A 27572-nucleotide genomic window follows, 5' to 3' on the forward strand; every position below is an offset into this window, starting at 1 on the left:
AAGCAAGAGCGCTGCTTTTTTTCCTAACAAACATGAGTGCCACAGTTCGAATCCCGAGAGCAACTAGTCCATTCGCCACGTGTTGCGCTCTGGGCGCTCCCTCCGGATTTTATTTTTTTATTTTTTCGCATGCGTTTTCGGTTTTTTAAACGGTTTTTTTCGGTTTTGTTTTTCCATCGGTCTTCCTTAGCTTTTCGATAAACTTTTTAAAAAAAATTGCGCGAAAAATGCATTTTCTTTTTTTCTTCTTTCGCGAGAGTAACGGGTTTCCGCGAGAGGCATGGTTTTGCTTTCGCGAGAGTCACGACCGTGCCTCTCGAAAACGAAAAAAACATTTTCTATTTTTTTTTCTTTCGCGAGTCACGGTTTTGCTTCCGCGAGAGGCACGTCCGTGCCTCTCGGAAACGAAAAAAATGTATTTTCTGTTTTTTCCTTTCGCGAGAGTCACGGTTTTGCTTCCGCGAGAGGCACGGTTATGCTTTAGCGAGAGTCACAGCCGTGCCTCTCGAAAACGAAAAAAACACGTTTTCAGTTTTTTTTTCCTTTCGCGAAAGTCATGGTTTTGCTTCCGCGAAAGGCACGGTTGTGCGTTCGCGAGAGTCACGGCAGTGCCTCTTGGAAATGGAAAAAAATGCATTATCTATTTTTCTTTTCTTTTCGTGAGAGTCACGGCCGTGCCTCCTCAGAAACGAAAAAAAAAACGCGTTTTCTCTTCTTTTCCTTTCGCGAGAGTCACGGTTTTGCTTCCACGAGAGGCACGGTTGTGATTTCATGAGAGGCACGGGCGTGCCTCGTTCGGAAAGGGAAAAAAGCCCGTGCTCCTGATTCGGGTTTTTCGTCCGTTTTTTATGAAAAAAAATTCGTCAAACCCATCAACATGGTATGTAGTTTTGAAGATCCCGACACGAGGAATCCAACAGTGAAAGCGGTTCGAGATTTGGACGCACGGTTTGAGAGATAAAATGTTTTGAATAAACGGATCTACGAAAAAGGGAAAACTCCCAGGTTGCGACAAGTGGCATGCTGCATGGGCGCCACTTGTCGCAGCCTGGGAGGTGGAGTGATCTTTGCAACGAGTACTCCTTAACTAGTGATTTCGTTGAATCCCCAATAGGACCCATTATCTTTTGAAGGTTTAAAAAAAACTAAATGGGCCGAGCCCAGAAGGGAGTGGCGTGCGCACCGGGTTGCGTAATGACTAATTACTGGCGTCAAATAGGAAATGATGAAGTTTAATAACGTACTATTAGTTGTGGAGAGTTGCTCTACCACCTGTCATTGAGAGCTTAGGAAGAGTAATTGTACACGTGCTCTTCTTCTCCACCGCCCGCCTCACAATGCACGCACGCACGCGCCGCAGGAATGAGCCGAACCGAGTTCACACCTATGCGTTTTATTTTTAGCGGCCAGAAATGGTTGACGAGTCGCTAACAGATGTGTTACTGTCAGAGACGTTGGACCCTGGGCTGTTCGCGGACTCGGTCGTGGGCCTAAGCCCATGCCCATCTACCCGATAACCTATATATTAGAAGAGTTCGCCAGTGTGGCCGGGACACACTCACTCTCTTCTCGTGCAACCCTAGCCGTCATCTACTTTTTCTCTCACTATGCTGCTTCCGACGTTCCCATCTCGACGACCGCGTGCACGGTTGGTCCAGAGAGCAGGTGCCTTCGGAACCCCATCCTTCGAGATCCTGCTCGAGAGAAGGGTGATAAGGTTTTTGGGAGCGCCTCGACACGACTGCTCCTGATCCTTTCCCGTCTCCATCCTCCTCTGCTTCCACTACTTCTCCTGCATCAACATCATGGCCGATGACGAAATCGCCAAGAAGAAGGTCATGGACAACACCGAGGCTGCTGTTGGCCCTGCTGCATTAGCCTGGCCAATCGAAGGGTATGATTTGTTCATCCCCTACATGCTCGTTCATGTATTGGCCATACTAGCAAAAGAGCCCGTGCGTTGCAACGGGAGAGAAAACATAACACACACTCTTAACCCAACAACCATCACTCAAGACCACAATAGGTTCATCTCCTTTATTTTTGCGAGGCATCATATTTGTGTTGCCGCTTATCCTCCTTCTCACCCTCGCCGGCGATGGCCTCGGTGTTCACACAAAACAAAAAAAAAGTGTTTGAATATGTTTAATCCTAAGGCGTCTCTCTCTCCCTCTCTCTCCTCCCTCTCCCTCCCCCCCCCCTCTCTCGCTTTCTCTCACTCTCGCGATGAGAAATCTGTTGTTTTCCCCTACGACATTTTTCAGAGGTATGCATGTGTAGTTATCTATGTTTTCTTTTCCCTATATTGTTATAGTGGGGTGTTTATTTGCAATCCGGGTCGCCGCCGGTACAAAAGGAAAAAGGATCTTACGCTATAAATTATAAGTTTGCTCCCAAAACGACATTTTAAAAATATTTAACAGGTAAAATTAACATGATATTTAGATTCCACAGATTTTTCTAATAAAATTTCATATAAAATATGTTAAAATCAAAGTTACTGTTTAAAAGATACGGATAATTTAGAAAATCATTTGTTTGACTTAAATATATTCCAAAATAATATTTAAAAATACTTAACAGGTGAAAATAATCTCATATTCATATTCTACATTTTTTTAATCAAATTTCATATATCACATGTTCAAATCGGAGTTACGATTTAAAAGATATGGATGATTTAAAAAAACATTGTTTGACTTAAATATGATCCGCGGATGAATTACCTAAATCATCAGGGGGGTTTTCAAAAAACGTAAAATAACAGTTCGGGTGTGACTTAAATCCGGACTGCGGGTTGATTTCAGCAAAACACATGGACTTTTGTGTAAAATATGAAAAAATGATTCGTTTTAACTTAAAACAAGACTGCGGGTTGAATTCTCTGAAATAGAGGGACTTTTCTGAAAAATGGCATGACGGACGAAAAAAACCCAACTTGCTTTATTATATTAGGTAAAGATATGTTGTGTGCATAGATGTTACGGTTCTATGTACTGCACGTACTCACATGCTTAGGTATCGGTGTATGAGTTGCATAGTGTGATTGTCATGCTTATTATCTACTCGTGGATTAGATTAATAAAAAATGTGCTAATATATCCAGCACGATCTCGATCTTGCCCGGCCGTATGGGTATCGCGTTGTGTTGGTGTACATACCCTCGCCATTTAACGAACGAAATCAATGTGTTGATGTATATCGATCTCTCTTTAATTTCCTTGAGCAAAGATGATCCGTGCCCGTGCCCGTGCACGCGCTGTCCTAGCAAGCCTCGTGGGCCCACAGTATCTCTACGAGCAATCCTGTCGGCGGCACGCTCGAACGGACGGCGAGATCTCCTCCACCACGAGCAAGCCGGGCGCCATGTCACCTGGCCACCGAGTCAGGGGATCAGGATAGGCCTATCCGGAAGCGGCCGCGTGGCGCACTCCCTATGGGCCTCGCTCATCTCCGACCCGCGCCACACAAACCTCATCGACGGCCAGCCGTTTCAAATCCTTAACAGCATCCACTGATCTAAGTGTGTGCACGTACCCCGCAGCTCCAGAACCAGGACACGCCCACTGTATACGCACAGCTCGACCGCAATGGCGTCGCTCGTCGCCGTCCAGCCGGTCGCCGTGAGGGGCCTGGCCGGCAGCTCCATCTCCGGCCGCAAGCTCGCCGTCCGGCCCGCCTCCGCCGCCGTCTCCCGCTCCACGCGCAGGTACTTAACACGACTTACTAACACACGTACCATCTAGAGCAACAGATCGTGACCAGCTCCGGCACGTGAACGCAGGGCTCGCGGGGCGGCGGTGGTGGCCAAGTACGGGGAGAAGAGCGTCTACTTCGACCTGGACGACATCGCCAACACGACGGGGCAGTGGGACCTGTACGGCAGCGACGCGGCGTCGCCCTACAACGGCCTGCAGAGCAAGTTCTTCAACACCTTCGCCGCGCCCTTCACCAAGCGGGGGCTGCTGCTCAAGGTGCTGCTGCTCGGCGGCGGCTCGCTGCTCGCCTACGTCAGCGCCACCGCCTCCCCCGACCTGCTCCCCATCAAGAAGGGGCCCCAGCTGCCGCCCACCCCGGGACCACGCGGCAAGATCTAAATCCCATCCTTCTTCTTCCCTCGTCTCGCCTCGTGCTTGTGTACCATGGATCTCATCTGATCTGATGGATCTCCCCTATCTATGTGTTCTGTTGATACTTGATCGTTGTACTTCGTATCAGTAATTGGAAAGATGCTGCGTGCATGGTGCATGCAATTACTAGATCATTTGCTCTTCGATGATTGCTACGTACTGGTTTTTGTACCATGTTTTTGCTGTACTGGCTGTTTAAATTACTTGTCTAGAGGGTACAGTGCCGATCCATAGTTCTTCCCCTTTGGTTTATGTCACTCTAGCCAATACGTATTGTCCGGCCGGCCTACTCATGGCCCTACGTGCACAGCTGCACACGTACATACTCCCCCGTCCGCCCGGAACTGCTATCCATTTCTGCGACAAATAATTCAGAACAGAGGAATTATTTACTAACGGTTGTTGCTGCTGCCAGCGGGAAATTAGATCTTACCCCACTTGTTTCGTTAATGTCTACTCCCTCCGTTTCAAAATAGATGACCCAACTTTGTACTAACTTTGTACTAAAGTTAGTATAAAGTTGAGTCATCTATTTTGGAACGGATGGAGTAATACATACCATCAATCATACATTGCTTCGTCGATTTATGCAAAAATCCAACTGACATTATAACACTGGGAAGGCTACGCTTAACAAACATTGCATGGAAACACAGGGTCTGGAAGAGGTCAAGGTTAACTAGTATACAAGTGGGCTAGAGAACTACTACATGTCCATTTTTCAGGCTCAGTGTGAAAAATCTCATGATTATTTACATCATGTAGAACAGGGGGTCCACACTTCAGCAGCACATCATCTTGGCCTCCATACCAAATTTCCATTGGGGGTCGAACACAATGGAGATACAGACAGGTGTCCCAAAGCTTACATAAACCTCACAAGTCACAGTGCACCTTGATCACAATGCTCTGAACACATATTTACATGCATTTTGGTCCGAATGATCTGGCACATATGTCTTCCCCCACCCCATGCACCTCCTCGCCACCCCCGCAACCCCCTACGGCAGCGCGCCACTAGTGTCTAGATATGGGGCTGCGTGCTCCGCCCAGGTTCTCAAGCTTGTCCAGGTAGGAGTACCTCTTGGTGCCGATCTTCGAGACCTTGCTCAGCTTCTTGCCCTGGGGATCCTGTGATTCTAGTATCATGGTCTCGATGGTGCCATCCCGAGGCCCCACGTAGTCGAACAATGTCGAGTTAACCGGCTCCATTCTTCCCAGCCTCCCCATCTCGTCCTTGGCGTCTTGGACCACCGTGTCCGTGTCATCGGATGTCAAGCTCGGCATCCGCAACGAGTCCCCTTGCTTGGGGTCTTGGGTGAGGGAGTCGGCATGGAGAACGTCCTCGATGCGGGACATGACGGTGTAGGCTAGGCTCTCGAGCGTCCTTGAGTAGCTCTCCAGAATGGCACTCCCAACATCCTGCAAAAACAACACGGAAACACAAATGTATGTAGTTGGCATTATAGTAATGAAAAGGTAGTGTAGCAATTCCGAAAACAAAGTGAAAATTGTGGGTACCCTGTTGTATTGGATTTTGCTGATGTCCAGAGCTGATTGGGAAATCCCTGGAAACCTGTGCTTGAGGAGGAGAAGAACGTTCTCCGCCCTCCCCTCGAACCGGCCCCGCTTCTCGTGGCTGACGCCATGGCCCCACTTGCCGTCCCGCTGCATTTTCTTTTGCCAAATGACGACCGACGCTTCAATCCGGTTCTTCAGATCAACAATGTTGTACTCATTTGACAGGTCAACCGTTGCTATGAGTTCTTCGGGGTTGAAATAATCGTCGGTTATAAGCTTGTACATCGAGTCCCCGAGGGTGGATTTCCCATTCTACCAATCATAAGAATAAGAGGATCTTGTCATGTGAGATCTCAGTAATGTAGTTAAGTAAGTTAGATGTGATTGTTGTATAATAACGTCCTTGTGTTCTTATGGATTACCTTAGGCAGAGTCTCCATGTAAGCTTCTGGAACATCCATCTCCATGAGAACATTAGCATTGATGGCCATTGTTGCCTTCAAGACTTGGTTGACGAGCTCCTTCTGGTGCTGAAGCCATCTCCTCGTCGAGTCTGACAGACCCTCGGGAGGGACCTTGACCGTCGGGAGCCACCATTTGTCACTCTGCTCCGCCGCGTCGCCCTTCTCAGATTCATTGTCATTTTTCTTCACATACCAAAACTCCTGCTTGTCGCCGAAACTATCGAGATAGTCCTGTTCGACAGCGGTAACAAATTAGCAATTCAGCTATCTTCACATCAATCTCGTAAACAATTCAGAGAATGGTGTGGAATTTTATATTACAAGGAGCATTCCGTCAAGCTTGCGCAATGCCGGGATGTTCATCAGCAGGTCTCTGCGTTGCTGAGTTATCATAACCTGCTTGTCAAAAAAGAATAAAAACGTACTATTGTAATTAGTTGTAATTCGATTTGCATAATGAGGTTGCATAGTACAGGCCCTAAGCAAGGCAAAAACAAAAGTGTGACCGCCTAAGGCTCCAATAGGCACAACCCACATTGTACTTCTTCACTAACCATTCTTTGTAGTACCTCCAAAGCAACATAAACAATCAAGTTTTTTTCAAGAAGCAGGAATACCCCCGGCCTCTGCATCTCTTGATGCAAACAGCCATACATAAACAATCACGTGTAATGAAAATAGGGGTAGGGATTTGTTTCTGACCTCCATGGTGCTGCCATCCTCGGCCACCTGGCGTGAAGGAACAAACTCGACGATGAAATCGGTGACAGAGAGAAGCCAGTCGATCTCCTTTGTCCACCGAGCCTTCGGCTCAGGGGCCATCGGTTGGAGACGCCGCTGCTCACCGAACACGGAAGCTGCAACAGCGTGCCACCACGAGAAAGAATACATAACCGGTAAGATTTTCCACAAGAAACCAACCACGAATTGAAATGATTTGAAATCCAGAAATCATGCATTTTAGTCGTGCATGTACTCATTGCGAGGTCTAAGATTATATGGTGTACAAAAAGGTTGTTTTCTCATCCGCAAAAAAAGAGAGGATGTTTTCACCAATTTCCACTAAATTATTTTGAGGATTAAAATCATTTAAGCCATTACTTTTGTTTGGAATTTGTAGTGACAAGTACAGTATATACTAGGCCAGGTTATGCACATTGGGTGATGTACTCTCATTTATTAGACCAATTTTTTCACACACCAAAAATTCCTTTAATTTAGCTCGCACCATCAGGGCCAGACGTGGAAACCATTCACGAAATGGAAATGGAAAGATTTGATATGAAATTGAGTGATTAGCTGCTCCTGCTAGATTGGTGATGGCACAAAAATGGAAACATTGGAAAGAAAAGGGAGTGATTACCTGCAAGATTGGTGATGGCATTGGACAGAGCAAGAGCCGAGGAGACTCCTTTGCCGCTGCCGGACATGTCCTCCCCCAGCAGCAGCTTGGAGAACTTCTCCTTCACCATGTCCATGTCTGCAACCGATCGACCACCACCGGAGCAATTCATTCGTCGAGCAAGGCCGCATTGATCGATCACGCTAGCTAGAAATCAACCGTGGTCACGCACGCACCTGATGGCGGGCCCTCGGGCCGGGGCGCGGGCTTGGGGGGCGGCGCGGCCGACGTGGACGGCCTGGGCGCGTCGGACGGGCCGCCGGCGAGCGGCGCCGGGATGAGGTCGACCGAAAGCTTGCCCCTGGACCCGCAGCTGCTCCGGGAGAGCATCCTCCTGGCGCACGGCAGCGTCTGGGTCTTGGTCGACGGCTCCATCGTCGGGCTTCCAGGGTCGAGGACCACGTCCTCCGACGACGCCGAGGACGAAACCGACGAGAGCGGCGACGAGGGCGTCGACGACGCCTTCCCGGACTTGCGCCGCCTGAAGGAGAACCTGGAGTCGCGGCCGTGCCCGGTCTTGAGGAACGGCGGCGCCATCACGCGCTCATCGCCGCCAGTCACCACCGCATTACGCACGCACGTACGCCGACGCACGCGGGCCGGCCGAGGTCAGGCGGGCAGAGAGAGGGTGGGAGGGGATGGAACGCCGGCCGTTCGTCCGTCCGTCCGTCCGTCCGACCTCGCGCCCCCGCGCGCGCGAGAGAGATGGGAGGAGGGATGTCCGGTGGCGCGCGTGGCTGGCTGGCTGGCTGGCTAGATTCGGGGGAGGCGGTTTTGCGAGGGAGGCGAGGAGAGGAAAGGGGGGAGGCGATGTCGCGGCGTGTGTGTGGGTGGGTGGATGGCGCGAGCTGCAGGCGCCGCGGGAAATGGGTCCGTTTTGTGTGTGTCGTCCAGCCCAGGTCGGCCACGCTCCCTCCCTCCAAACACGGGCAATGGGAGTGGCTTATCGTTGGAGATGTTGTACCACGCTTCTATTTTTAATCTCACTCGGCCGTGCCTACTTTTCTCCATCTCGCTTGGTGGTTAATTAGCACGTGCTGCTCTTAGGAGTACAGCTTAACAGTACACTTGGGATCGTCGGCATCACGGTGAATTATAATAACTCTGCCTCACAGTACATGGGATCGCATCGCCTGCCATACCCTTTTTCGTGCCCCTCATTGAGCGCCGGAAGATAACTTAGAGCATCTCCAGCCGCGCCCTCAACAAGGTCTTCAGGCGATTTTTTGGCCTCCGGCGTCGAAAAATCGGCCCAGTCGCGTCCTCAAAGACCTTTTTTCGCCGGCTTGGGCTGAAATTGGCGCCGGCGGACCCAGGCCGAACCCGGCGCGCTGGGGGGCGCATGGGGCGCCGGCCGAATCGTTTTTAGCGCGAAAATCGGCGGGCCCTCGTTGGCAGCGACTCGGCTCTTCTCGTCGCTTCGTCGTCCTCACCGCCTCGGTTCCCGCGGGGGAATCAATGCCAAAGCTGCCGCGCCGGTCAGCCTCCTCCATTGATACCTCACGGGCGGCGCAGTGAAGACGGGGCGACGCGCGTCCATCGCCCGCTACGCGTACACACGGCGGCCACGCGAGCGCCGCCTATATAAGCCGCCCCCTCCCGCACCGGTGAGCCACGCACAGACCTGACTCTCCACCGTCGACGCCCCCGTTCCTCCTTATCTTCTCGCCGTTTCCAGTTCACCCAATGGCCGAGCGCTACCCAGGCGATGGCGCGGCGGCGAACGGCTTCGGCCGCCGCCACCTTCACGAGGACGAAGCCCGGCTTCTCTATGAGGCCGAGTACCCGGTCCCGCCGGACATGCGGGTGCCCGGGGCATGGAGGATAAGCGCCGGCGGGGTCCCGGTGCCACCGCCGCCCACCGGGGCGGCGCTCGTGCGGAGATCGCCCGTATCCGTGCCTCTCTGCCGCAGGCGGCGAGAGAAGGGCCGAGGTACACCCCCGACAGCACGCTGTGGGAGCCGTACTTCCGTCACCGCCACGCCGAGCAGCTCGAGGCCACCAACGGCGTCGTGCCCTCTGGGAGGCTCAATGCCGACGGGCGCCGCCGATGGTGGGGCGTGCTCGGCCACACGCTGGAGGCCGTCCTCGAGTACATCGAGGGCGGCAACACGCCGAGGCTGGAGTACCCCGCTCCCCCCACCTTCTCCCGCCGGCGTGGGAGCTCGTGGACGCCGAGACGCATGGACCCGTCGTCCTTCTCCTCGTCCGGCCCCTCGTCCAGCTCTCCCTCCCTCCTCCCCGTCGAGCCGGAGCCCCAAGACGCGCCGATCAGCCGGCGTACCTGCAGCTGCGGCATCCGCATCGCCGAGTCCTCCCCACCTCTGCCCGGCTCGTCAGGCCGAAGGTGGAGTCCGACCTCCCCGCGGAGTACGAGGCCATAGCCCGGCGCGACTTCTCCGACGAGGCCGCCCTGAAGTGGGCGCGGGACGACTACCTCCGCGACGAGATGGTCCGATAGCGCCGAGCCCTGCAGGAGATAGCTGCCCGCCAGCGTGTGCGCGAGGACGAGAACGGCGTGGTGATCCTCGATAGCGACGAGGACGAGGATGCCCCTGACCGTCCAACCCGCCGCGCGTCGGCAACCCTGGGCAGGGGAGCAGCAGGGACGATGGCCGCGGAGGTGTTGACGACGACGACGGCGGCGGCGGCGGCGGTGACTACACGCAGTTCTACAGGCTCCTCGGCATGTAGAGCTCCAGGGCGGCGGGCGGCGAGGAACGGCGAGGGCGACGGCGGGTCTAGTAGTGTTTTTTTTTCTTCTTTTGTAAAATATTTATGAACTCGCCGAAGTTTGGTTGAATTTGCGCCTTGTTTGTGCAAATGTGGGGCCGGATTTTGTTTTTCAAAAAAATGTGGGCGCGGCGACTGGGGAGCATCACGCCCCCAGCACGCTGTTAGCGCCGGTACGCCCCCAGGAGGCAATTTTTAGCGCCTCCTGGGGGGCCAATGACTGAAGATGCTCTTAGACCTGATTCATCAGATCATATGGCAATGGTGTCATGGCATCGTTCCTCTTCATGAAGGCGATGTCTTAGGTTGCTCGTGTCGTCCCCAATTTAAAATTGGAGATGTTGAACGTTGTGTTGCTTTGGGTTGCTTCTCAAGGCGTGGGCATAGGAAGCGCAATGTACGGCATTGCAGATGCTTCCTTTATGGCTTCTTCCTCCAGCCCGGCCTGTCCTGCAATGCACTTGCCCCGTGAGAGGGGATCTGACCACGCCAGGAGCCACCAAAACCTATCTCCATCCAATAGTGATCTAGCTAGTGTCAGGGTGAACTCTTTGACAATGCCTTCAAGAAAGAAAAGGACGCCCGTAGACGCCTTCACCGCTGATACCTACCATGTCGGCCAAAGCAGACGCCCATAGCCCAGAGACACTCAACCTCGACGAGTAGCATGGGAGGAACTCAAACACCGAAACACACGGATGTTAGTGATAGACCACACAAAGGCGGGTGGAATCCCAAGCTTCTATGTCACTACTTCATCCCCATGGATGTACCGGCTGAAAGAACATGCGGTGCCCCCATGTTTGGTTTTGGTAATTGATGACAATCTCTATGGACTAATGGTTGCCTTGAGTTATATTTGAAGGATTTGTCCATAGGCATTTCTTGAAGTTCATGTGTTGGTTTCAAGGAGTTTATGTGGTGATCAAGGTGTTATTAAGGAATTATCCAAAGATTGGTCATGTGAGAGTTGAGCTTATTGCAAGCATGTCTTGGAGAAGAAGATTGTGTGATCATTCATGTATATCTTCAAGACATCATCCAAAAGAAGAGAGTTGAAAAGATTCAAGGTTGATCAAGACTAAGTCAAGAGTGAATCAACTTGATCAACTCACAAAGCGTAGAAGATGTACCAAGAGGGATCAAGCGATCCCATGGTGTGGTAAGCATTGTCAATTACGCTTTGTGTACTAACCCATGATCTTCGTGAGAGTTCTTTGTGGGGTTAGGTTGCGGTGTGCAAGTTCAAGTGAAGCATCATGAAAGAGATCAAATGCTTGAGCTTGCCGTCCATTGTGGTGACAATGGACTTGTGAAGATGTTGCGGTGTGCAAGTTCAAGTGAAGCATCATGAAAAGATCAAATGCTTGAAGGTTGCCGTTCATTGTGGTGATAATGGACTTGTGAAGATGTGTGAAAGAGTGGCTCACCCATAGTGGAGTATGGGGGAGCAATCAACTAGTCTTCATCGAGCCAACGCAACCAAGAAAGGTGGTCCAACTTGAGGGAGTCAAGATCGTCATCATCTAGCTCAAGTGGACCATGTGCAAGGCAAAGGTTTGCCCTTGATAGGTTTTCTATTTTACCGGTCTCGTGATGGTAGTTGGGAGACCGGGTTATAGGATCGATTGCCGTACTATCAAGGGGGGCTCTTGATGAGTAGCTTGATCGTATCATTCGTAGAGAGCTCAAACCATTGCATCCTTGCATCATCTTTCTTGGTTCTTGTTTGCTTCTCTTTGTGAGTTTTGGAGCTTTTGGTCATCTTGTTGACAAGCTCGAGTTCATCGAAAACTGAGTTCACTTGCATCTTCTATGATGTTTTCGATGTTGGAGGTTATCTCCGTTCTTCTCTGTTGGAGGTTTCACTCCTCCATTTGTTAGGCATACCTCCCCTGCCTCTTCGCTGTTTTGATGCTACTCGTCTTCCTCTATCCAACAAGCTTGAGTTTGCTCAATTCGGAGCTCATTTGCAGAAGTTATGACAGTTTTGGTTTCCCGTGGAGTATACTTGTTTTCGTGGTAGTGGCTTTAGGATGGCGCCAGCGGTAGTACCGCTTAGGAGTCACAGGCGGCAGTACCGCTCCGCAACGGTAGTATCGCCGGTGGGTCCTCAGCAGTAGTACCGCTGCGGTACCAGGCCCCTACCGCGTCGACTCGAGGGGTCATTTTTCGTGTCGGATTGTGTGGTACTCCGCAGCGACAGTAGAGCGGCAGTGCCGCTCATGAGCAGTAGTACCGCCCTACCATTGCGGCAGTACCGCTCGAGTCCGTATCTCTCCTGCCCTCCTAACTCCACGGTAGTACCACCCGGGGGAGCGGTAGTACCGCTGCCTTATGCGGTAGTACCGCCCTCTGCGGGGCTGTTTTGGGGGTAACGGTTGGATTGTTCCCCCCACTATAAAAGGGGGTCTTCTTCCCCAATGAACCTTATCCGTTGAGCTCGTGTTCTTCCCCCATTGTTGACCTTCTTCGAGCTTGCTAACTCTCAATCCCTCCATGGATTGTTGCTAGTTTTTGAGGGAAAAGAGAGAGGAGATCTAGATCCACATTTCCACCAATCACTTTCTCCTTTTTGTGAGGGGAACCCCTTGGATCTAGATCTTGGAGTTCTTGGTGTTCTCCTTCTTGTTCTTCCTCTCTTTTTCCTCCCTAGCATTAGTTGCTTCGGTGGGATTTGAGAGAGAAGGACTTGGCCACTCCGTGTGCCCTTGCCATTGCATTTGGCGCATCGGTTTGAGTTCTCCACGGTGATACGTGGAAGTTACAAGTTGAGAAGCTTATTACTCTTGGGTGCTTGGTGCCCTTGAGCTTGTTCCTCTTGGGTGCTTGGGCGCCCTAGACGGTTGGTGGTGTTCGGAGCTCAATCATTGTGGTGTAAAGCTTCGGGCAAGCGTCGGGGTCTCCAATTAGGTTGTGGAGATTGCCCCGAGCAATTTGACGGGTACCGGTGACCGCCCCAAGGGTTGCCAAAGTGTACGGGTTCGGTGACCGCCCCCAAGGGTTGCCATTTGTACGGGTTCGGTGACCGCCCTCAAGGGTCCCTTAGTGGAATCACGGCATCTTGCATTGTGCGAGGGCGTGAGGAGATTACAGTGGCCCTAGTGGCTTCTTGGGGAGCATTGTGCCTCCACACCGCTCCAAACGGAGATTAGCATCCGCAAGGGTGTGAACTTCAGGATACATCGTCGTCTCCGCGTGCCTCGGTTATCTCTTACCCGAACCCTTTACTTATGCACTTTACTTTGTGATAGCCATATTGTTTCTTGTCATATATCTCGCTATCACCTAAGTAGTTTTTTCTTGCTTAGCATAAGTTGTTGGTGCACATAGGTGAGCCTAGTTGTTGTAGGTTTTGTGCTTGACAAATTAACCGCTAGGTTTATTCCTCATTTGTTCAAGCCTCAACCGTAATTATTTTAAAGCGCCTATTCACCCCCCCTCTAGGCGACATCCTCTATCTATCACCGGCAATCCTGTTAATCAAGCCATCGCCGCGGCGCCTCGTCGACGTCCTTGCTTGGACTCCGGACCCAAAAGTACACGCACATCTACGTGCTCCACGAGAAGGGCACCGGACGCCACACGTGCTGTCTGGGAAGCATTGTGGGGGTGCCCTGCCCCTCCTAAGGTAAGTGTCTTTGCATGGCGTCTAGTCACTAACTCACTGGATGCAATGGCAAATAGAGCAAAAAGGAATATGAGTGAGCATTGGAAAATGCAAAGACTAGAGGAGGTCAAAAATTCTGGACTAGAATGACTCTTGCACCTACCGCAACATTGCAGTGAGAGGAGCGGCTCCCTATCCTCATGACACTGTTTAGGACCTGTCACATACATAATGAAGCTACCCACCATAAGCCAGCACCTCCAATTGCTGCATCCCGGAGATTCTTAAATAACTACATCAACTCATTATTATGCATCAAACAACACCCAGAAGCTGGCATAACACAAGATCCAAGGGGAATCACAGGAAAATATAAGAGAAAGCCACTCAAAGGACAGAATACACATACATTACTCCTCAAAACCAAAATAATTTAAGGGGTGCATCTTAGATCCAAGAACAACAACGGAAAAATAAAAGTAACAAGGGTAGTTCTTCCCCAGACTCTAGGAGATATGAAGGCCTTGAGACATAGTTTTCTCCAAATCTCAAAGAGAGGTGAAAACCTTGAAATCCATGTGGGTTCTTCTCCCTGAAGAGGTCTTCATCCTAGGAGGAAGATTGATTGAGCAAAGCTCTCTCAAGTTTCTATCTTATGGTTTCCTAACCCTAGAGTCCATGAGGGGATGAGGTATATATAGCCCTAGATGTGAAGGGGTAAAAAGGGGCAAAAGGAGAAGATACATGGACACTGGACAATGCCCAACTACTTGCACACAGGCAAGCCCGGGGGACGGGCACTACCAGGGAAAAGTGTATGGTAGACGCTTACTAGTAGCGCGTGTTTATACCCCTCGCTACTGCTACTTACCAGTAGCGCGGGATTATATACCCCTCGCTACTACTAAGTTGACAGTAGTAGCGCGGTTTTATAACCCTCGCTACTACTAAGTGGTGTCTATCGTGCCCCCGGGACATGCCATAGTAGTAGCGAGGGGTATAAACCCGCACTATTACTAAGTTGATAGTAGTACCGCGGGTTTACATCCGTCGCTACTACTAAGTATATGGTTTTTGAAGAGCCCTGAAATCCCCATCTCCACCCCCAAATCCTTCCTCTCCCCCGTCACTCTCCCCCTCTCTCTCCCTAGGCTCTCACATGGACCTCCTACCCATGAGCGCCTCCTCCTCCATGGCGCCAAAAGAGGCCGCCGGCGTCCCAAAGCTCGCCGGTCTTCCCCGCATCTCCATGCCACCAGGCCAGAGCACCTCACCATCGGCGACCAACCCCACTACTACCTCCATCTCCTTCCTCTCTCCCTCGTTTTTCTTTTTCTCTCTCTCCCTCTGGTTTGACTCACCCTCGCATGTCCTTGCCGGTGCAGGTCATCGCCATGGACGACCAGGAGCTCGCTGCCTTTCCTGCGAAGAGTAGCCCCACGCCGCCGCCCTACTCGGCCATGGATCCGGTCCCTTTGTAGAAGTCGTCGCTGGATCTGGTCTGCCACTGCCCTTCCGCACCTCCGGCGACCCCTGCCATCGCTGGTTCGAACAATTGCTGGCATTGACAGCATGCACGGGATAGAGATTTTTGTTTTTGTTTTTGAAATTTATAGTAGTAGCACGGGTGGCAACCACGCTACTACTAACAGACGTAGTAGTAGCGCGGGTGCACCCGTGCTACTACTATAAGTTAGCTGTAGCGCCGTAGTAGTAGCGCGGGCACCCGCGCTACTACTAGTTGTTTAACCCGCGCTACTACTAGGGTTTTTCCTAGTAGTGGGGGCATGCCGGGGACGAGGGCAAGGGCCTCGTGAGCACGAGGGTAAGGGCCGTGTGAGCATGGGGTTAAGGGCCCCGTGGGCACGATGGATCTAGAGAGATGACGATAGGACCCAGGGGCACGGGTCCGGACGCTCGCGGCAATGGGGTATCCAGAGAGCTTCTCAGATGCTAGACTTCGCGCAGACGCCTGCTGATGCTTTCGGAACCTGGCCTTGCTCTTCACGGTTTCATCTTCGCTTCGATGCTTCCCTCTTGGACAGTGTAGAAGTTCTCTTGTGCTTGACCTTCGATGTGCCATGTGTGATGTTGGGCTTGAGGGCTCGAACCTAAAGGTACACAAGTTAGAAGTGTCAAGTAGTATACCATCCTTGAGAAGACCAAGTATACACACATAATGAATACAATTCACCTTAATGTATGTGTTGTTGTATGCCCCTTGTGGATGGGTCCAAGGCCATGCTGATGACCCTAGGATGCTTGACAACAGTTTTTCTGCAGCAAGTAAAAACACCAAAACAAGACCATACACCTAATAAATCTAGGAAGTTGATGTAAGCACACTAAACTGGATCTTGGTTGTGCCATATGCACAATATAAGTGCTACACAAAGACATGCCGACCAACGTTCCTCCTCTTTCCATGCAAGTTTCTCGCAATGGCAAAATAATGAAGTTACTAGCAGGTCATTGCTTCCCTTAAGTATTGGTTCCTTGACAGCATCGATCTACTGATAATGACAATGAGCTGTCGGAAGATATCACCAGGTTCTTCCTACCTCTACATCACCTGATCCAGTGCCGACAAGGGCATGTGAGGAGGGGTGTTACTAGACTGTTGGCTCTCTTAAAATCTTGAAAATTAGCGTGTTAAACAAGTGAATCACTTCAAATCTTGAGAATTAGGGTGTTAATCAAGTGAAGCAGTTGGCGGGCACTTGGTGCGGCGACTTGGAACCCTTTTTCCGACATGGTCTGATTCTCTAGCCCTCTCGGTTGATGGTGAAGTATTGCAAGCATCTGCTCCGTATCTCCATGGGGTGATGCCCCAACTGTTGTTTCTTGAGCGGTTCTTAGATCTCGCGTCTAATGACGAGTGCCTAGCGCGAGAGCTTTTACAATTGTCTTTTTTATTTACTTTTTTGACTGTCAGCTAAGTGCAATTTTTGGCGTGCGCATATCAGGGATAATCCTACATCCACTTAAAGCTACGAACCCCTCTTACGTAAAATTCCGGGTGGGGCCCCTTCCTCTCCCTTCTCCAATCATAGTTAGTTAGACACATAGCTGATTACGTAAACCACGTAACATCCTTTAAGTAGGTGTAGCATTACTCGCGTATCAGTAAGACATGAGATTCAACCAGTAGCCCACGTGAAATCCTAACAGGAGACTTAATCAGTAGCCCACGTTATAGATCCGGCGGTCCATGATAGGAGTTCTAAGTTTTCATTGAGTCGTCCGCTTTCACGTGATACATTTTTACCTCCTACCATACCACGAGAAGAGAAGAGAAGCAAAGGCTGACTTCTCAACGAAACCAACATGCACACTTTCTTAGTCCAAAAAAGCATGCAGAGTGTGTCTCTGCATTTTATTACTTGCCTCTCGGTCAACAGCACGCCCTGACACGGCCCAGCTACGACGAAACACTCACCGGGCGACAGCCGTCGATCTACCGATCTGGCGGACAATCGTCGCGGCAACAAGATTACAAGAGTGGAAAGCCTCCCTGTCCCAGTCAAACCAACTACACCTGGAAAAAAACCGGGCTGGACCTGCCGAGCGCCGATGGTGACCGATCTACCTAGCTGGACGTTACGAGCCGCCGGCGCCGACGCCGTCGTACTTGAGCCCGAACTCACGGAACCCGATCTCCATGTCCGCCGCGGCGACGAGCAGCTCGGCCGCCTGCGCCGGCTCGAGGATCTCCACGGCGCGCTTCATGGTGCGCAGCCGCAGCGCGTCCGCCCCGGCCAGCACGGCGCCGACGCGGCCGACGAGCCCGCCCACGTCCACCAGCTCCCCGCCGGCGCCCACCGCGCCGTGGCCCTCCTGCACCCGCGCCATCTCGCGCGACAGCTCGTCCTCCTGCGCCACGGTGCGGCGCTGCAGCTCGTCGATCTGCGCCAGCTGGGCCGGGCTGAGGTCGCCGAGGTTGCCCGACCGCACGCCGAGCAGGAGGTCCGGGAGCTGCGCCTCGAAGCGGCGACCGGACTCGGTGTAGAGCAGGTGGACCAGCGTGGTCGGCCGCCACCCGGCCAGCCAGTGCGCCGCGCCACGCTCCACGGGGCTCGCCCACGGCGCCGCCAGCGTCCACACCGGGTCCAGCTCCGCCCGCGCCGCGCAGTAGTCGGCGAAGTGGGACACGTAGCCGGCCACCAGCTTGGCGAGCTGCGCCGGGTCGTCGGCCCAGCGCGCCGTCCGGAGGTCGCGGCGCAGCGACCGCAGCCCGCGGAGCCAGAGTTGGAAGCGCCGCGTCGCCGCCTCCAGCTCCATCGTCCGGTCCTCTCCCTTTTCTGGCCAGGCGGGGGTAGTACAGTACAGTGATCTTGCCCGCGCGCGTGCCGGCGGTACTTATAAATGGCGGCGAGATGATCTGGGCCGTTGAGCCAGAGGAAGCGACGGCTGCGGGCGCGGGCCGCCGGGGCGTATGAGGCCGCGACAGGTGACCCGCATGCAGGAGGCCATGTGTGGTGGCCGGGTGGCGAGGTGGCGATGGACGGCGACGTCCGGCGTCACGCTCACGCCTAGATGAGCCGCGGGACAAAGCGGCCGGATGAGGCTGACATGGGGCCCGGCGTGCCAGTGGACGCGTCGATCTGCGCATTACTTTGTCCCACTATATGTCGTTCGTACCTAACGAATGCATCATGTGCGGTTGCCACCTTCGACAAAATGTAAAACGAACGATGTGTGGAAGGGAGAAGTTAGGAAAACGGTGCCTAATTTTTTCCAGATGAGATAGTGTTTAGTTTTCTAAAATGCAGTTTATGGAAGCGACGATGAGTCTACAAGGAAATGGGAAGAAAAAAAGAATATGTGTTCGTAATTATGCAATTGTCTGCGATTTTTTGGGTAGGTCGGTCAAATCACGCGTAGCCCTGAGTCCAAGACGGGGACGTCACGGCATAGCATCATCGATGAGGCGAGCTTGCACCATGCCAGAAACGGGGACGAAGCGGCTGGTCTCGTCGTTACCGGTAGGTCTGGCGAAGGCGTCACTAGTTTGGATGGGAGTAGGGGTTCTCGCCGATTTTGGAGAAGAGGCGTGGGCGACGGCACCTCCGGCGGCGGGTGGTGGGAGCGGACGTTATTTGCCAATGTCGGGGGAGGGGGGGGGGGGTGGTTCATCGCGGTCGTAGGAGGAGGGAGAAGGGCTCTCAGCTCTCGGATCCCGATCGAAAGGTGAAGATTGGTTTGACTAAACACAATGGTTTTAGGGGCAAGTCAACTACTTGTTGCTTTAGCGTGTTAACCTTCAATCCGATGATTAATTGGCTATTGTAGCTGAATAACACGATATAATACGACTATGGGAGAGACTAGTTATCCAAATAGCTTCCATGGACTAAATCACCCATTTCCAACCAAAGGTACCAGCCCGACGATGGAAAGAATTGATCACCTGAGGCTGGAGCAAACCCGTCATCGAAGATGATCCCTTTTGCTGGAAGCGGGAGAGTTTCAAAATTAAGGATGTCAGTAATAGTTTAGTGCCATTTCGGGTGTCTAAGACAATGTGGATCGGTAGTCTGCTAATTTTGAGGAGAGTTTGAGACGCCTAGCTGGGTCGGGTTTTTATGACCGGGCCGTCCGCCTGGTTAGGATGCTCAGTTGTAAATCCTCTAAGGCCCGAACAACCCGTCATCTAAGAGCATCTACAACTGGACGCCTCAAACCATCTATCATATACACCGCGAACACATCCGGTCAGTGACCGAACAGACGAGAAAAGGAAAAAGTGACCCAACTGGAACCCTCATATTTTTTCTATATGTCCGGGCAGTCCGCGAACCCTAATATCCATCTTAAATATGGGGAGGATATAAGGGCTCGCGGACACGTCCGGTCAGTGACCGGACAAAAGAGAGAAGGAAAAAGTGACCCAACTGGACCCCTCATATCTTCCCTATATGTACGGGCAGTCCGGGAACCCTCATATCCATCTCAAATATGGAAAGAATACGAGGGCTCGCGGACACGTCCGGGCGCGTCCGGTCAATCCATCACATTGGACGCCCCCCCCCCCCCCCCAGCACTTTTTCTTTTTTTCTTTATTCATTCTTTTTTTCTTTCTCTTTGTCTCTACCAATCACATGCAAGTGACCAGACATATGAGAAAGGAAATAAGGATTGTGGTTGCACGGATGGGTAAATAAAAGCTTAAAATGAACACGTCCGGTCACTGACCCAGCGCGTCCGCGGGCGTTTGAGGGGTCGAATTAGAGATGGATGAAGATGCTCTAAGATTACCGGAATGGCCAGACCCCTTTTGCTGGATGCGGAAGTGTTTTAAATTAAGGCTGGCAACAATAGTTTAGTGCCATTTGGGGTGTCAAGACAATGAGGATAGCGTCGTCTGATAGTGTCCCCCGGAGCCGGAGGTTAGATTTCGACTTTCCGCCATCAATAATGGAGCAATCTGTTGTCGGATTCGGCGTGCGGCCTGACTTCATCGACGACCTTTCATCGCCGCGAAGCACAAGAGCATTGCTCTGACTTTGCCACTTCCCTGTACTGCATAATGCATATATATAGCAATGCTTGCATATCATGATTTCAGATTTCAAATCAAAATTACTCAGAATCTATTATTTGAATCGGTCAGGAGCAAGATTCAGTGGGCAGCTGCAGTCAGTCAATTTAGCGAGGTCTGAAGAATCTTGACGCGGCCGTTGTACACGGAGCGCCGCGCCAGGGTGTTGTCTGGTTTCGAGCGATTGGGTTTCAGTTAGAAAATGTACACCTCTGTCACGTCAGGGTCAAACCCGGCGACGTGGACATGTGTCCTCGCCGACGTTTACGAGGAGGACCTGGGCGAAAATAACCTTGTGACAGTGAGTTCGCTGTCACGTTACTCTCGCAGCTTCTGCCATTCGTGGATCATTGCGTTGCTACCCGTCAGTTCGTCGGACAGAATCGCACGCTGCTCACGCCTCTTGAGCCTTGACTCACACCTGACGCCCGCACATTTCGGCGCTTCAACAGCAGAGGAGAGGAAAGCTTCGTAAACAGGACGGTGTACTCAATAGGAGTAGCTGTTGATCAGGTGCGTTGGCACATGGAATCACTCCGTCTCCGTGACAGAATCCACGTCAGTTTCTAGAGGCAGAGCCGGTAGTCAGTTTCGCAGAGAAACATTGCCAATTTGCCATGCCCACTTCCCCGGTCAGGCTTCGGCGCTATGTTGAGGACCCCGTACGTATTGCTCTCTGAAAATGGAAAAGGCTTCAATGCCGGCCGGCTAACCACCCGGTTGGAAACGTTGCGGCTCTGCTGCCGAATCGACGGAGACGGGACGTAGATCGCGTGAAGCTCAAATTATTGTACAGTTCGTAGGTTCACTTTGAGCATGTCGGAGTAAATGACCACGGGTAGCCTCATCAGCCCCCCGATGGTATTCCAAGACATCGGGGCTAGCTGCGCCCCTTACACCTCCTGGATGAACGACTGGCTTCTTGGGCCGGCTGGTCTAAGATGCCAGCTGCTGGAAGACGGCAAGACATCAGAAGGTGGCCACGAGGGAGCCGACTACTAACAGGCGCCCCCTCATCCCCTCAAAGTTTACACCCACTTAACCTCGACGAGACGGGGCGTGGCTACAGTGCGGCCTGCCACCCCCGAATCCAGGGCGGAACGTGGCCACAGTGCGGGTGTACCAAGCGGACGCCCCGCACCCGGCGCGGCACCGTAGCCACGCAACCCACGACATCACCTACGTCAGAGGGAGCCCTGCTCCCACGATGGGCGGTCGGTACCACCCGCAGGCGGCGGGCCCTGCCTGTCTGCAGTGGCGGAGACAGGGGGACCAGCAGGGGCCATGGCCCCCCCTAACATCAAGGATTTACTGCTAATTTACTTACAAACAGTGTAGAATTAGTGTGCATTTGCAGGTAAGAGCCTATTTTTTTCAATGGTTTGGCCCTCCCAACCAATTTTAACATCCTTGACCCCACTAATCCATTTTTCCTGGCTTCGCCACTGCCTGTCTGTGAGCTACCAGAAGGCAGCGAACCCCAAGCAGGCGGCAACAAGGGCGTGCCGACTCTCAGCAGGCGGCCCTCCCTCCCCTTGAGGGAGTCCTGGACTAAGGGGTCCTCGGGCGTCCGGCCTATTAGCCGTGGGCCGGACTGATGGCCTGCGAAGATGCGAAGACCGAATACTGCACCCGTGTCCGGATAGGACCCTCCTTGGCGTGGAAGGCAAGCTTGGCGATCAAATATGTAGATTCCTTTCTTTGTAACCGACCTTGTGTAACCCTAGATCCTCCCGGTGTCTATATAAACCGGAGGACTTAGTCCGGAGGGAGATATTCATTACCATAGTCATACAGGCTAGACTTTTAGGGTTTAGCCATTATGATCTCGTGGTAGATCAACTCTTGTAATACTCATATTCATCAAGATCAATCAAGCAGGAAGTAGGGTATTACCTCCGTAGAGAGGGCCCGAACCTGGGTAAACATTGTGTCCCCTGTCTCCTGTTACCATCGACCTTAGACACACAGTTCGGGACCCCCTACCCGAGATCCGCCGGTTTTGACACCGACATTGGTGCTTTCATTAAGAGTTCCACTATGCCATCCCCTAAAGGTTTGATGGCCCCTTCAATCATCAACAACGACGCTGTCCAAGGAGAAACCTTCCTACCCGGACAGATCTTCGTGTTCGGCGGCTTCGCACTGCGGGCCAACTCGCTTGGCCATCTGGAGCAGATCGATAGCTACGCCTCTGGCCACCAGGTCAGATTCGGAAGCTTGAACTACGTCGCGGACATCCGTGGAGACTTGATCCTCGCCGGATCCGAGACCGCGGCGACCGCTCTCTGTCGCCCCGATGAACATGACCTAAATCTGTCATCGGACCACACTCAGGAGATTGCTCCCATAACTGCTCTGGCCTTAGATCCGGAGCAGATCGCGCCATCTGAGGACGGGAAGCTCAACCCTGCCACGGGGGCCACCGATTCCGCGGCTATGGAGCCGCACATAGACTTAACCTCACACGATATCTGTGTCACCGGAACTCCGGACTCGTCTCCGGCCATAAGCTCCGAACCATGTGCGTCCGCGGACGCCGAGCTTGATCAGTTATCGATCTTCGAATTCAGCGCCGCAGACATCTTCCAGCACTCGCCCTTTGGCGATGTGCTAAACTCATTAAAGAACCTATCCTTGGCGGGGGACTCACAACCGAACTATGTCCGGTTCAAACTAGGGGCTGATGATGGAGAATTTTGCTTCCCACCCGCCACCCACTTCATAGCCACTGTCGAGGACTTAACCGATATGCTTGATTACGGCTCTGAAGACATCGACGGTATGGATGACGATGCCGATGAGGAGCAAAGCCAAAACCCGCCATTTACTGGACGCTAGACGGCCACTTCTTCGTACGATGTGTACATGGTGGATACACCCAAAGCAACCAACGACGATGAGAAAGAAAATCCAGTTGAGAATAAACCTCCTGAGACACAACACAAACGCCGGCGTCCTCAGCGCCGCTCTAAGTCACGTCATTCAAAAGACAACAATACTGGCACCGGAGAAAATAATACTCCGGATGATGCCGAAAACAATGAAGACCCTATTGAGGTAACATCCGAACAGGAGGAACAAGAAAACGGGCAAGTTAGCCCCGATGAACAGGCCATGCCCAACGACTCGGAGGACGGTAGTTATCACCCGCTCTCCGAGGATGAGGAAAGCCTCGGCAACGAGGATTTCATCGTGCCTGAGGAACCTCTCGATCAGGAGCGCTTCAAGCACCAGCTAATAGCCACCACAAGGAGCCTGAAAAAGAAGCAGCAGCAGCTTCAAGCTGACCAAGATATGCTCGTCGACAGGTGGACTGATGTCTTAGCAGCCGAGGAATACGGCCTCAGCCGCCCAACCAAGAGTTACCCGAAGCGCAAATTGCTATCTCAGTTCGATGAAGAGGTGCCGGAGCCCATACCTCCCTCGCGTAATGCGGCCGATCGACCACTACGCGGTCGGGACAGTGCGGTGGACCGACCACCACGCAGTCGGGACAGAGCGGCAACTAAGGCCGAACAGCATCCCGCCCCACCGCCACGTAAAAATAGAGACAAAACAGTTCGGGGTCATACATACAACCTTTGGCAGGACCTGGACAGTAGAGCAGGATATACCAGATCGATTTACGGATCGCGAGGACGTTCCTTGACACGCGATGATGGCCACCTATTCGGGCGTGAGAAACCTAGTCACGCCCGGGCCGACAACCGCAGACGGACTCCATCGGAGCTACGTCGCGATGTGGCCAGATACGGAGGCGCCGCACACCCTCTTTGATTCACTGATGAAGTAATGGATCATGAATTCCCCGAAGGGTTCAAGCCCGTGAATATTGAATCATACGACAGGCCAACTGATCCCGCGGTATGGATCGAGGACTTTATCCTCCACATCCACATGGCCCGCGGAGATGACCTCCACGCTATCAAATACCTCCCACTAAAGCTTAAAGGACTAGCTCAGCACTGGTTAAACAGCCTGCCTGAAAATTCTATCGGCAGCTGGGAGGACTTGGAAGAAGCCTTCCTCGACAACTTCCAAGGTACATATGTCCGGCCACCAGACGCCGATGACTTAAGCCACATAGTTCAACAGCCTGGAGAGTCAGCTAGGAAATTCTGGACTAGGTTCCTAACTAAAAAGAACCAGATCGTCGACTGTCCGGATGCCGAAGCCCTAGCGGCCTTTAAACATAGCATCCGCGACGAATGGCTCGCCCGCCACCTCGGCCAAGAAAAGCCAAAATCTATGGCAGCCCTTATGACACTCATGACCCGCTTTTGCGCGGGTGAGGATAGTTGGCTGGCTCGTAGTAAAAACACAACCAGCAAGGCAGGCCCCTCCGAGGTCAAAAACAACAACGGCAAGCTCCGATGCAACAGACACAAACGCCGAAGCAATGGTGATAATACCGACGATACTACAGTCAACGCCAGATTCAGCGGCTCCAAGTCCAGCCAGTGGAAGAAACCGTACAAAAGAAACAATCAGGGACCATCCAGCCTGGACCGCATACTCGATCGTCCGTGCCAGATACATGGCACCCCAGACAAACCAGCCAATCATACCAACAGAGATTGTTGGGTTTTCAAACAGGCCGGCAAATTAAACGCCGAGAACAAGGAAAAGGGATCGCAAAGCGAGGACGATGACGAGGAGCCCCGGCAACCGAACACAGGGGGACAGAAGAAGTTTCCCCCTCAAGTCAAAACAGTGAACATGATATATGCTACACACATCCCCAAAAGGGAGCGCAAGCGCGCACTCAGGGACGTCTACGCGATAGAGCCAGTCGCCCCAAAATTCAATCCATGGTCGTCATTCCCGATCACCTTTGATCGTCGGGATCATCCGACTAGTATCCGTCATGGCGGTTCAGCCGCGCTAGTCCTCGACCCAATCATTGATGGATTTCACCTGACGCGCGTCCTTATGGACGGGGGTAGCAGCCTCAATCTGCTCTATCAGGATACAGTGCGCAAAATGGGCATTAATCCATCACGGATCAAACCCACAAAGACTACCTTCAAAGGAGTCATACCAGGTGTAGAGGCCCGCTGTACGGGTTCAATCACACTAGAGGTTGTCTTCGGATCTCCGGACAACTTCCGAAGCGAGGAGTTAATCTTTGACATCGTCCCCTTCCGCAGCGGCTATCACGCACTGCTCGGACGGACCGCATTCGCTCGATTCATTGCAGTGCCACACTATGCTTATGTCAAGCTCAAGATGCCTGGTCCACGCGGCGTCATAACGGTCAATGGAAATACGGAACGCTCCCTCCGTACAGAAGAGCACACAGCTGCCTTAGCAGCAGAAGTACAAAGCGGCCTTCTCAAGCAGAACCTTAATTCGGCTGCCGAGCTCACGCACACCGTTAAGAGGGTCTGAACCACCCTGCAGCAGGACAACTCGGCTTGTCAGGAGCTCGACTAGCAATTGGGCCTCTGTCTCAGTCCCGATCAAGTGGTGGCATTCGTACCGCACGTACATAACTACGCACTCAAAATTCCATGGGCATCGACGGAGGCATAGCTAGCTTGTGATCCACAGTACGGCTCAACCGGCACCGGATACACACATACTTTCACTTCTCCTCTTTTTCCTTTTTCAGGTTTCAATCCCGCAGGGCCCATCTGATGGCCCGATCATCGGTCCTCTTGAAGGATTAACACACCAAGACGGCAAGAAACACAGATGTATGGGGGACTTTCAAGGTGGTTTCATTAACGATCACTCTACCTGTTTTTCAGGACCCACATGCAGCTCTCCCTTGGTTTTTGGCATGTTAAATAGCCTGTTGCTTATCGCACTACTTGTATCAATGCGCCTTGACGTATTAATCAAATTACAATGGAAACAGTTCGCGGCCGAGCTTTAGGGCCCCAGCTTATGACCTTTGCACCCTTTCTGTTTTCTTTTCTTTTTCCCCTCCTGTGGGTTACCTTATCAGGTAGCACTCGTACACTATGGTGCGTTTCATATTTGCCAGGGGCTTCATAGCACCCCGCACTACGGCAACAAAAGTCCGAACACTTTTTATAGTATAGTTCGGCTACCCGAATTTAGCACTATATGCATTGGCTCCGACTCATGTCTTTGGTTAATAGTTGGGTTGCCCGGCTCCTGTGCTTGCTACCTTACGTTCCGCTATATCGGCTAAGGTAATAAAGGGAGAACTACTGCGATTGTGCCTTGGTTTATCCAAAGGAGCACCTCAGTAGAGAAAGCCGAAAACTGACTGTCAGGTTGCAAATCGTTGGAGATTTCTTCCGCATTACGCGAAGGATCGGTACTTCCCGATCAGGCGCTTATAGCACTCTAGTTCGGATACTAGGGGCTGCGCCAACATTTTTATTGTCAAACTCCTATGGCTAAGTGAGGGCGTTAAAGCCGCATAGTCTGATTGCCTGGTTCGTTGCGCTAAACAACTCCTTCAAGGACCATATAATTGGATCAAGAGTGTTTAGATTCCATCCCGAACACCTCCGTACTACCTACGTGGGGGCAGAAGCCGACGACTGGCCAACCCTCAGATTTCATACAACACGGCCGCACAGGAGGTAAATTTTTTAACATAACAAACATTATATTACAAACCCACTTTGTTTTATCATACAAGGTAGAGGCAACTCGAATGCATTCATTCAAAGATAATGTCTTGCGAACACTGCGTCGCTACAATACGAGACCCCTCCAGGACGTCTCCAAAATACCGCTCAGGTGTGCGGTGCTCCTTTCCCTCGGGTGGCCCCTCGGTCACAATCTTGATGGCGTCCATCTTCACCCACCAGACCTTGACGCGGGCAAAGGCCATACGCCCTCGATGCAGACGGACTGCTTGACGACGTCCAGCCGAGGACAGGCATCCACCAGCCGCTTCACGAGGCCGAAGTAACTGCTGGGTATAGATTCGGCTGGCCACAGCCAGACTATTAAATCCTTCATGGCCAGTTCGGCCACCCTGTGCAGCTCGATGAGCTGTTTTAGCTGATCGTTGAAGGGCACTGAATGTTCTGGCGCAAGATATTGCGACCAGAACAACTTCTCCATGGAGCTCCCTTCTTCGGCTCGGAAGAACTCCATGGCGTTGGACACACTACGTGGCAGATGAGCAAAAGCCCCTAGAGAACTCCGAATCCGGGTTAGTAAAAGATACTTCCTCTTC

The 27572-nt window shown here is 52.3% G+C and overlaps 3 protein-coding genes across 4 annotated transcripts; 1 reads left to right on the top strand and 2 right to left on the bottom strand.

The window, feature by feature from the left end:
* Positions 1 to 3417: 3417 nt before the first annotated feature.
* LOC123183068 (photosystem I reaction center subunit VI, chloroplastic) lies at positions 3418 to 4264 on the top strand. Its single transcript, XM_044595802.1, has 2 exons — positions 3418 to 3709; positions 3785 to 4264. The coding sequence occupies exons 1-2, from the start codon at positions 3591 to 3593 to the stop codon at positions 4095 to 4097; spliced, it is 432 nt and encodes a 143-aa protein (XP_044451737.1). The 5' UTR covers positions 3418 to 3590; the 3' UTR covers positions 4098 to 4264.
* An 847-nt stretch (positions 4265 to 5111) lies between these two features.
* On the bottom strand, positions 5112 to 8380 carry LOC123176362 (rop guanine nucleotide exchange factor 9). Of its 2 annotated transcripts, XM_044590606.1 has the most exons (7): positions 7694 to 8380; positions 7479 to 7595; positions 6818 to 6972; positions 6437 to 6511; positions 6074 to 6346; positions 5652 to 5963; positions 5112 to 5552 (listed from the first exon to the last, which is right to left on the bottom strand). In XM_044590606.1, the coding sequence occupies exons 1-7, from the start codon at positions 8052 to 8054 to the stop codon at positions 5148 to 5150; spliced, it is 1698 nt and encodes a 565-aa protein (XP_044446541.1). In that variant the 5' UTR covers positions 8055 to 8380; the 3' UTR covers positions 5112 to 5147. The 2 variants fall into 2 exon arrangements, with proteins under 2 accessions (XP_044446541.1, XP_044446539.1); XM_044590604.1 differs by having other exon boundaries at positions 5112 to 5963.
* Positions 8381 to 17199: 8819 nt separating this feature from the next.
* Positions 17200 to 18191, bottom strand: LOC123176387 (transcription factor TGA9). Its single transcript, XM_044590610.1, has one exon. It carries the CDS (start codon positions 18139 to 18141, stop codon positions 17461 to 17463), a length of 681 nt encoding a protein of 226 aa, XP_044446545.1. The 5' UTR covers positions 18142 to 18191; the 3' UTR covers positions 17200 to 17460.
* Between the last annotated feature and the right edge of the window lie 9381 nt (positions 18192 to 27572).

Source organism: Triticum aestivum, chromosome 1D, assembly GCF_018294505.1.
Source record: "Triticum aestivum cultivar Chinese Spring chromosome 1D, IWGSC CS RefSeq v2.1, whole genome shotgun sequence".
Lineage (NCBI taxonomy): Eukaryota > Viridiplantae > Streptophyta > Magnoliopsida > Poales > Poaceae > Triticum > Triticum aestivum.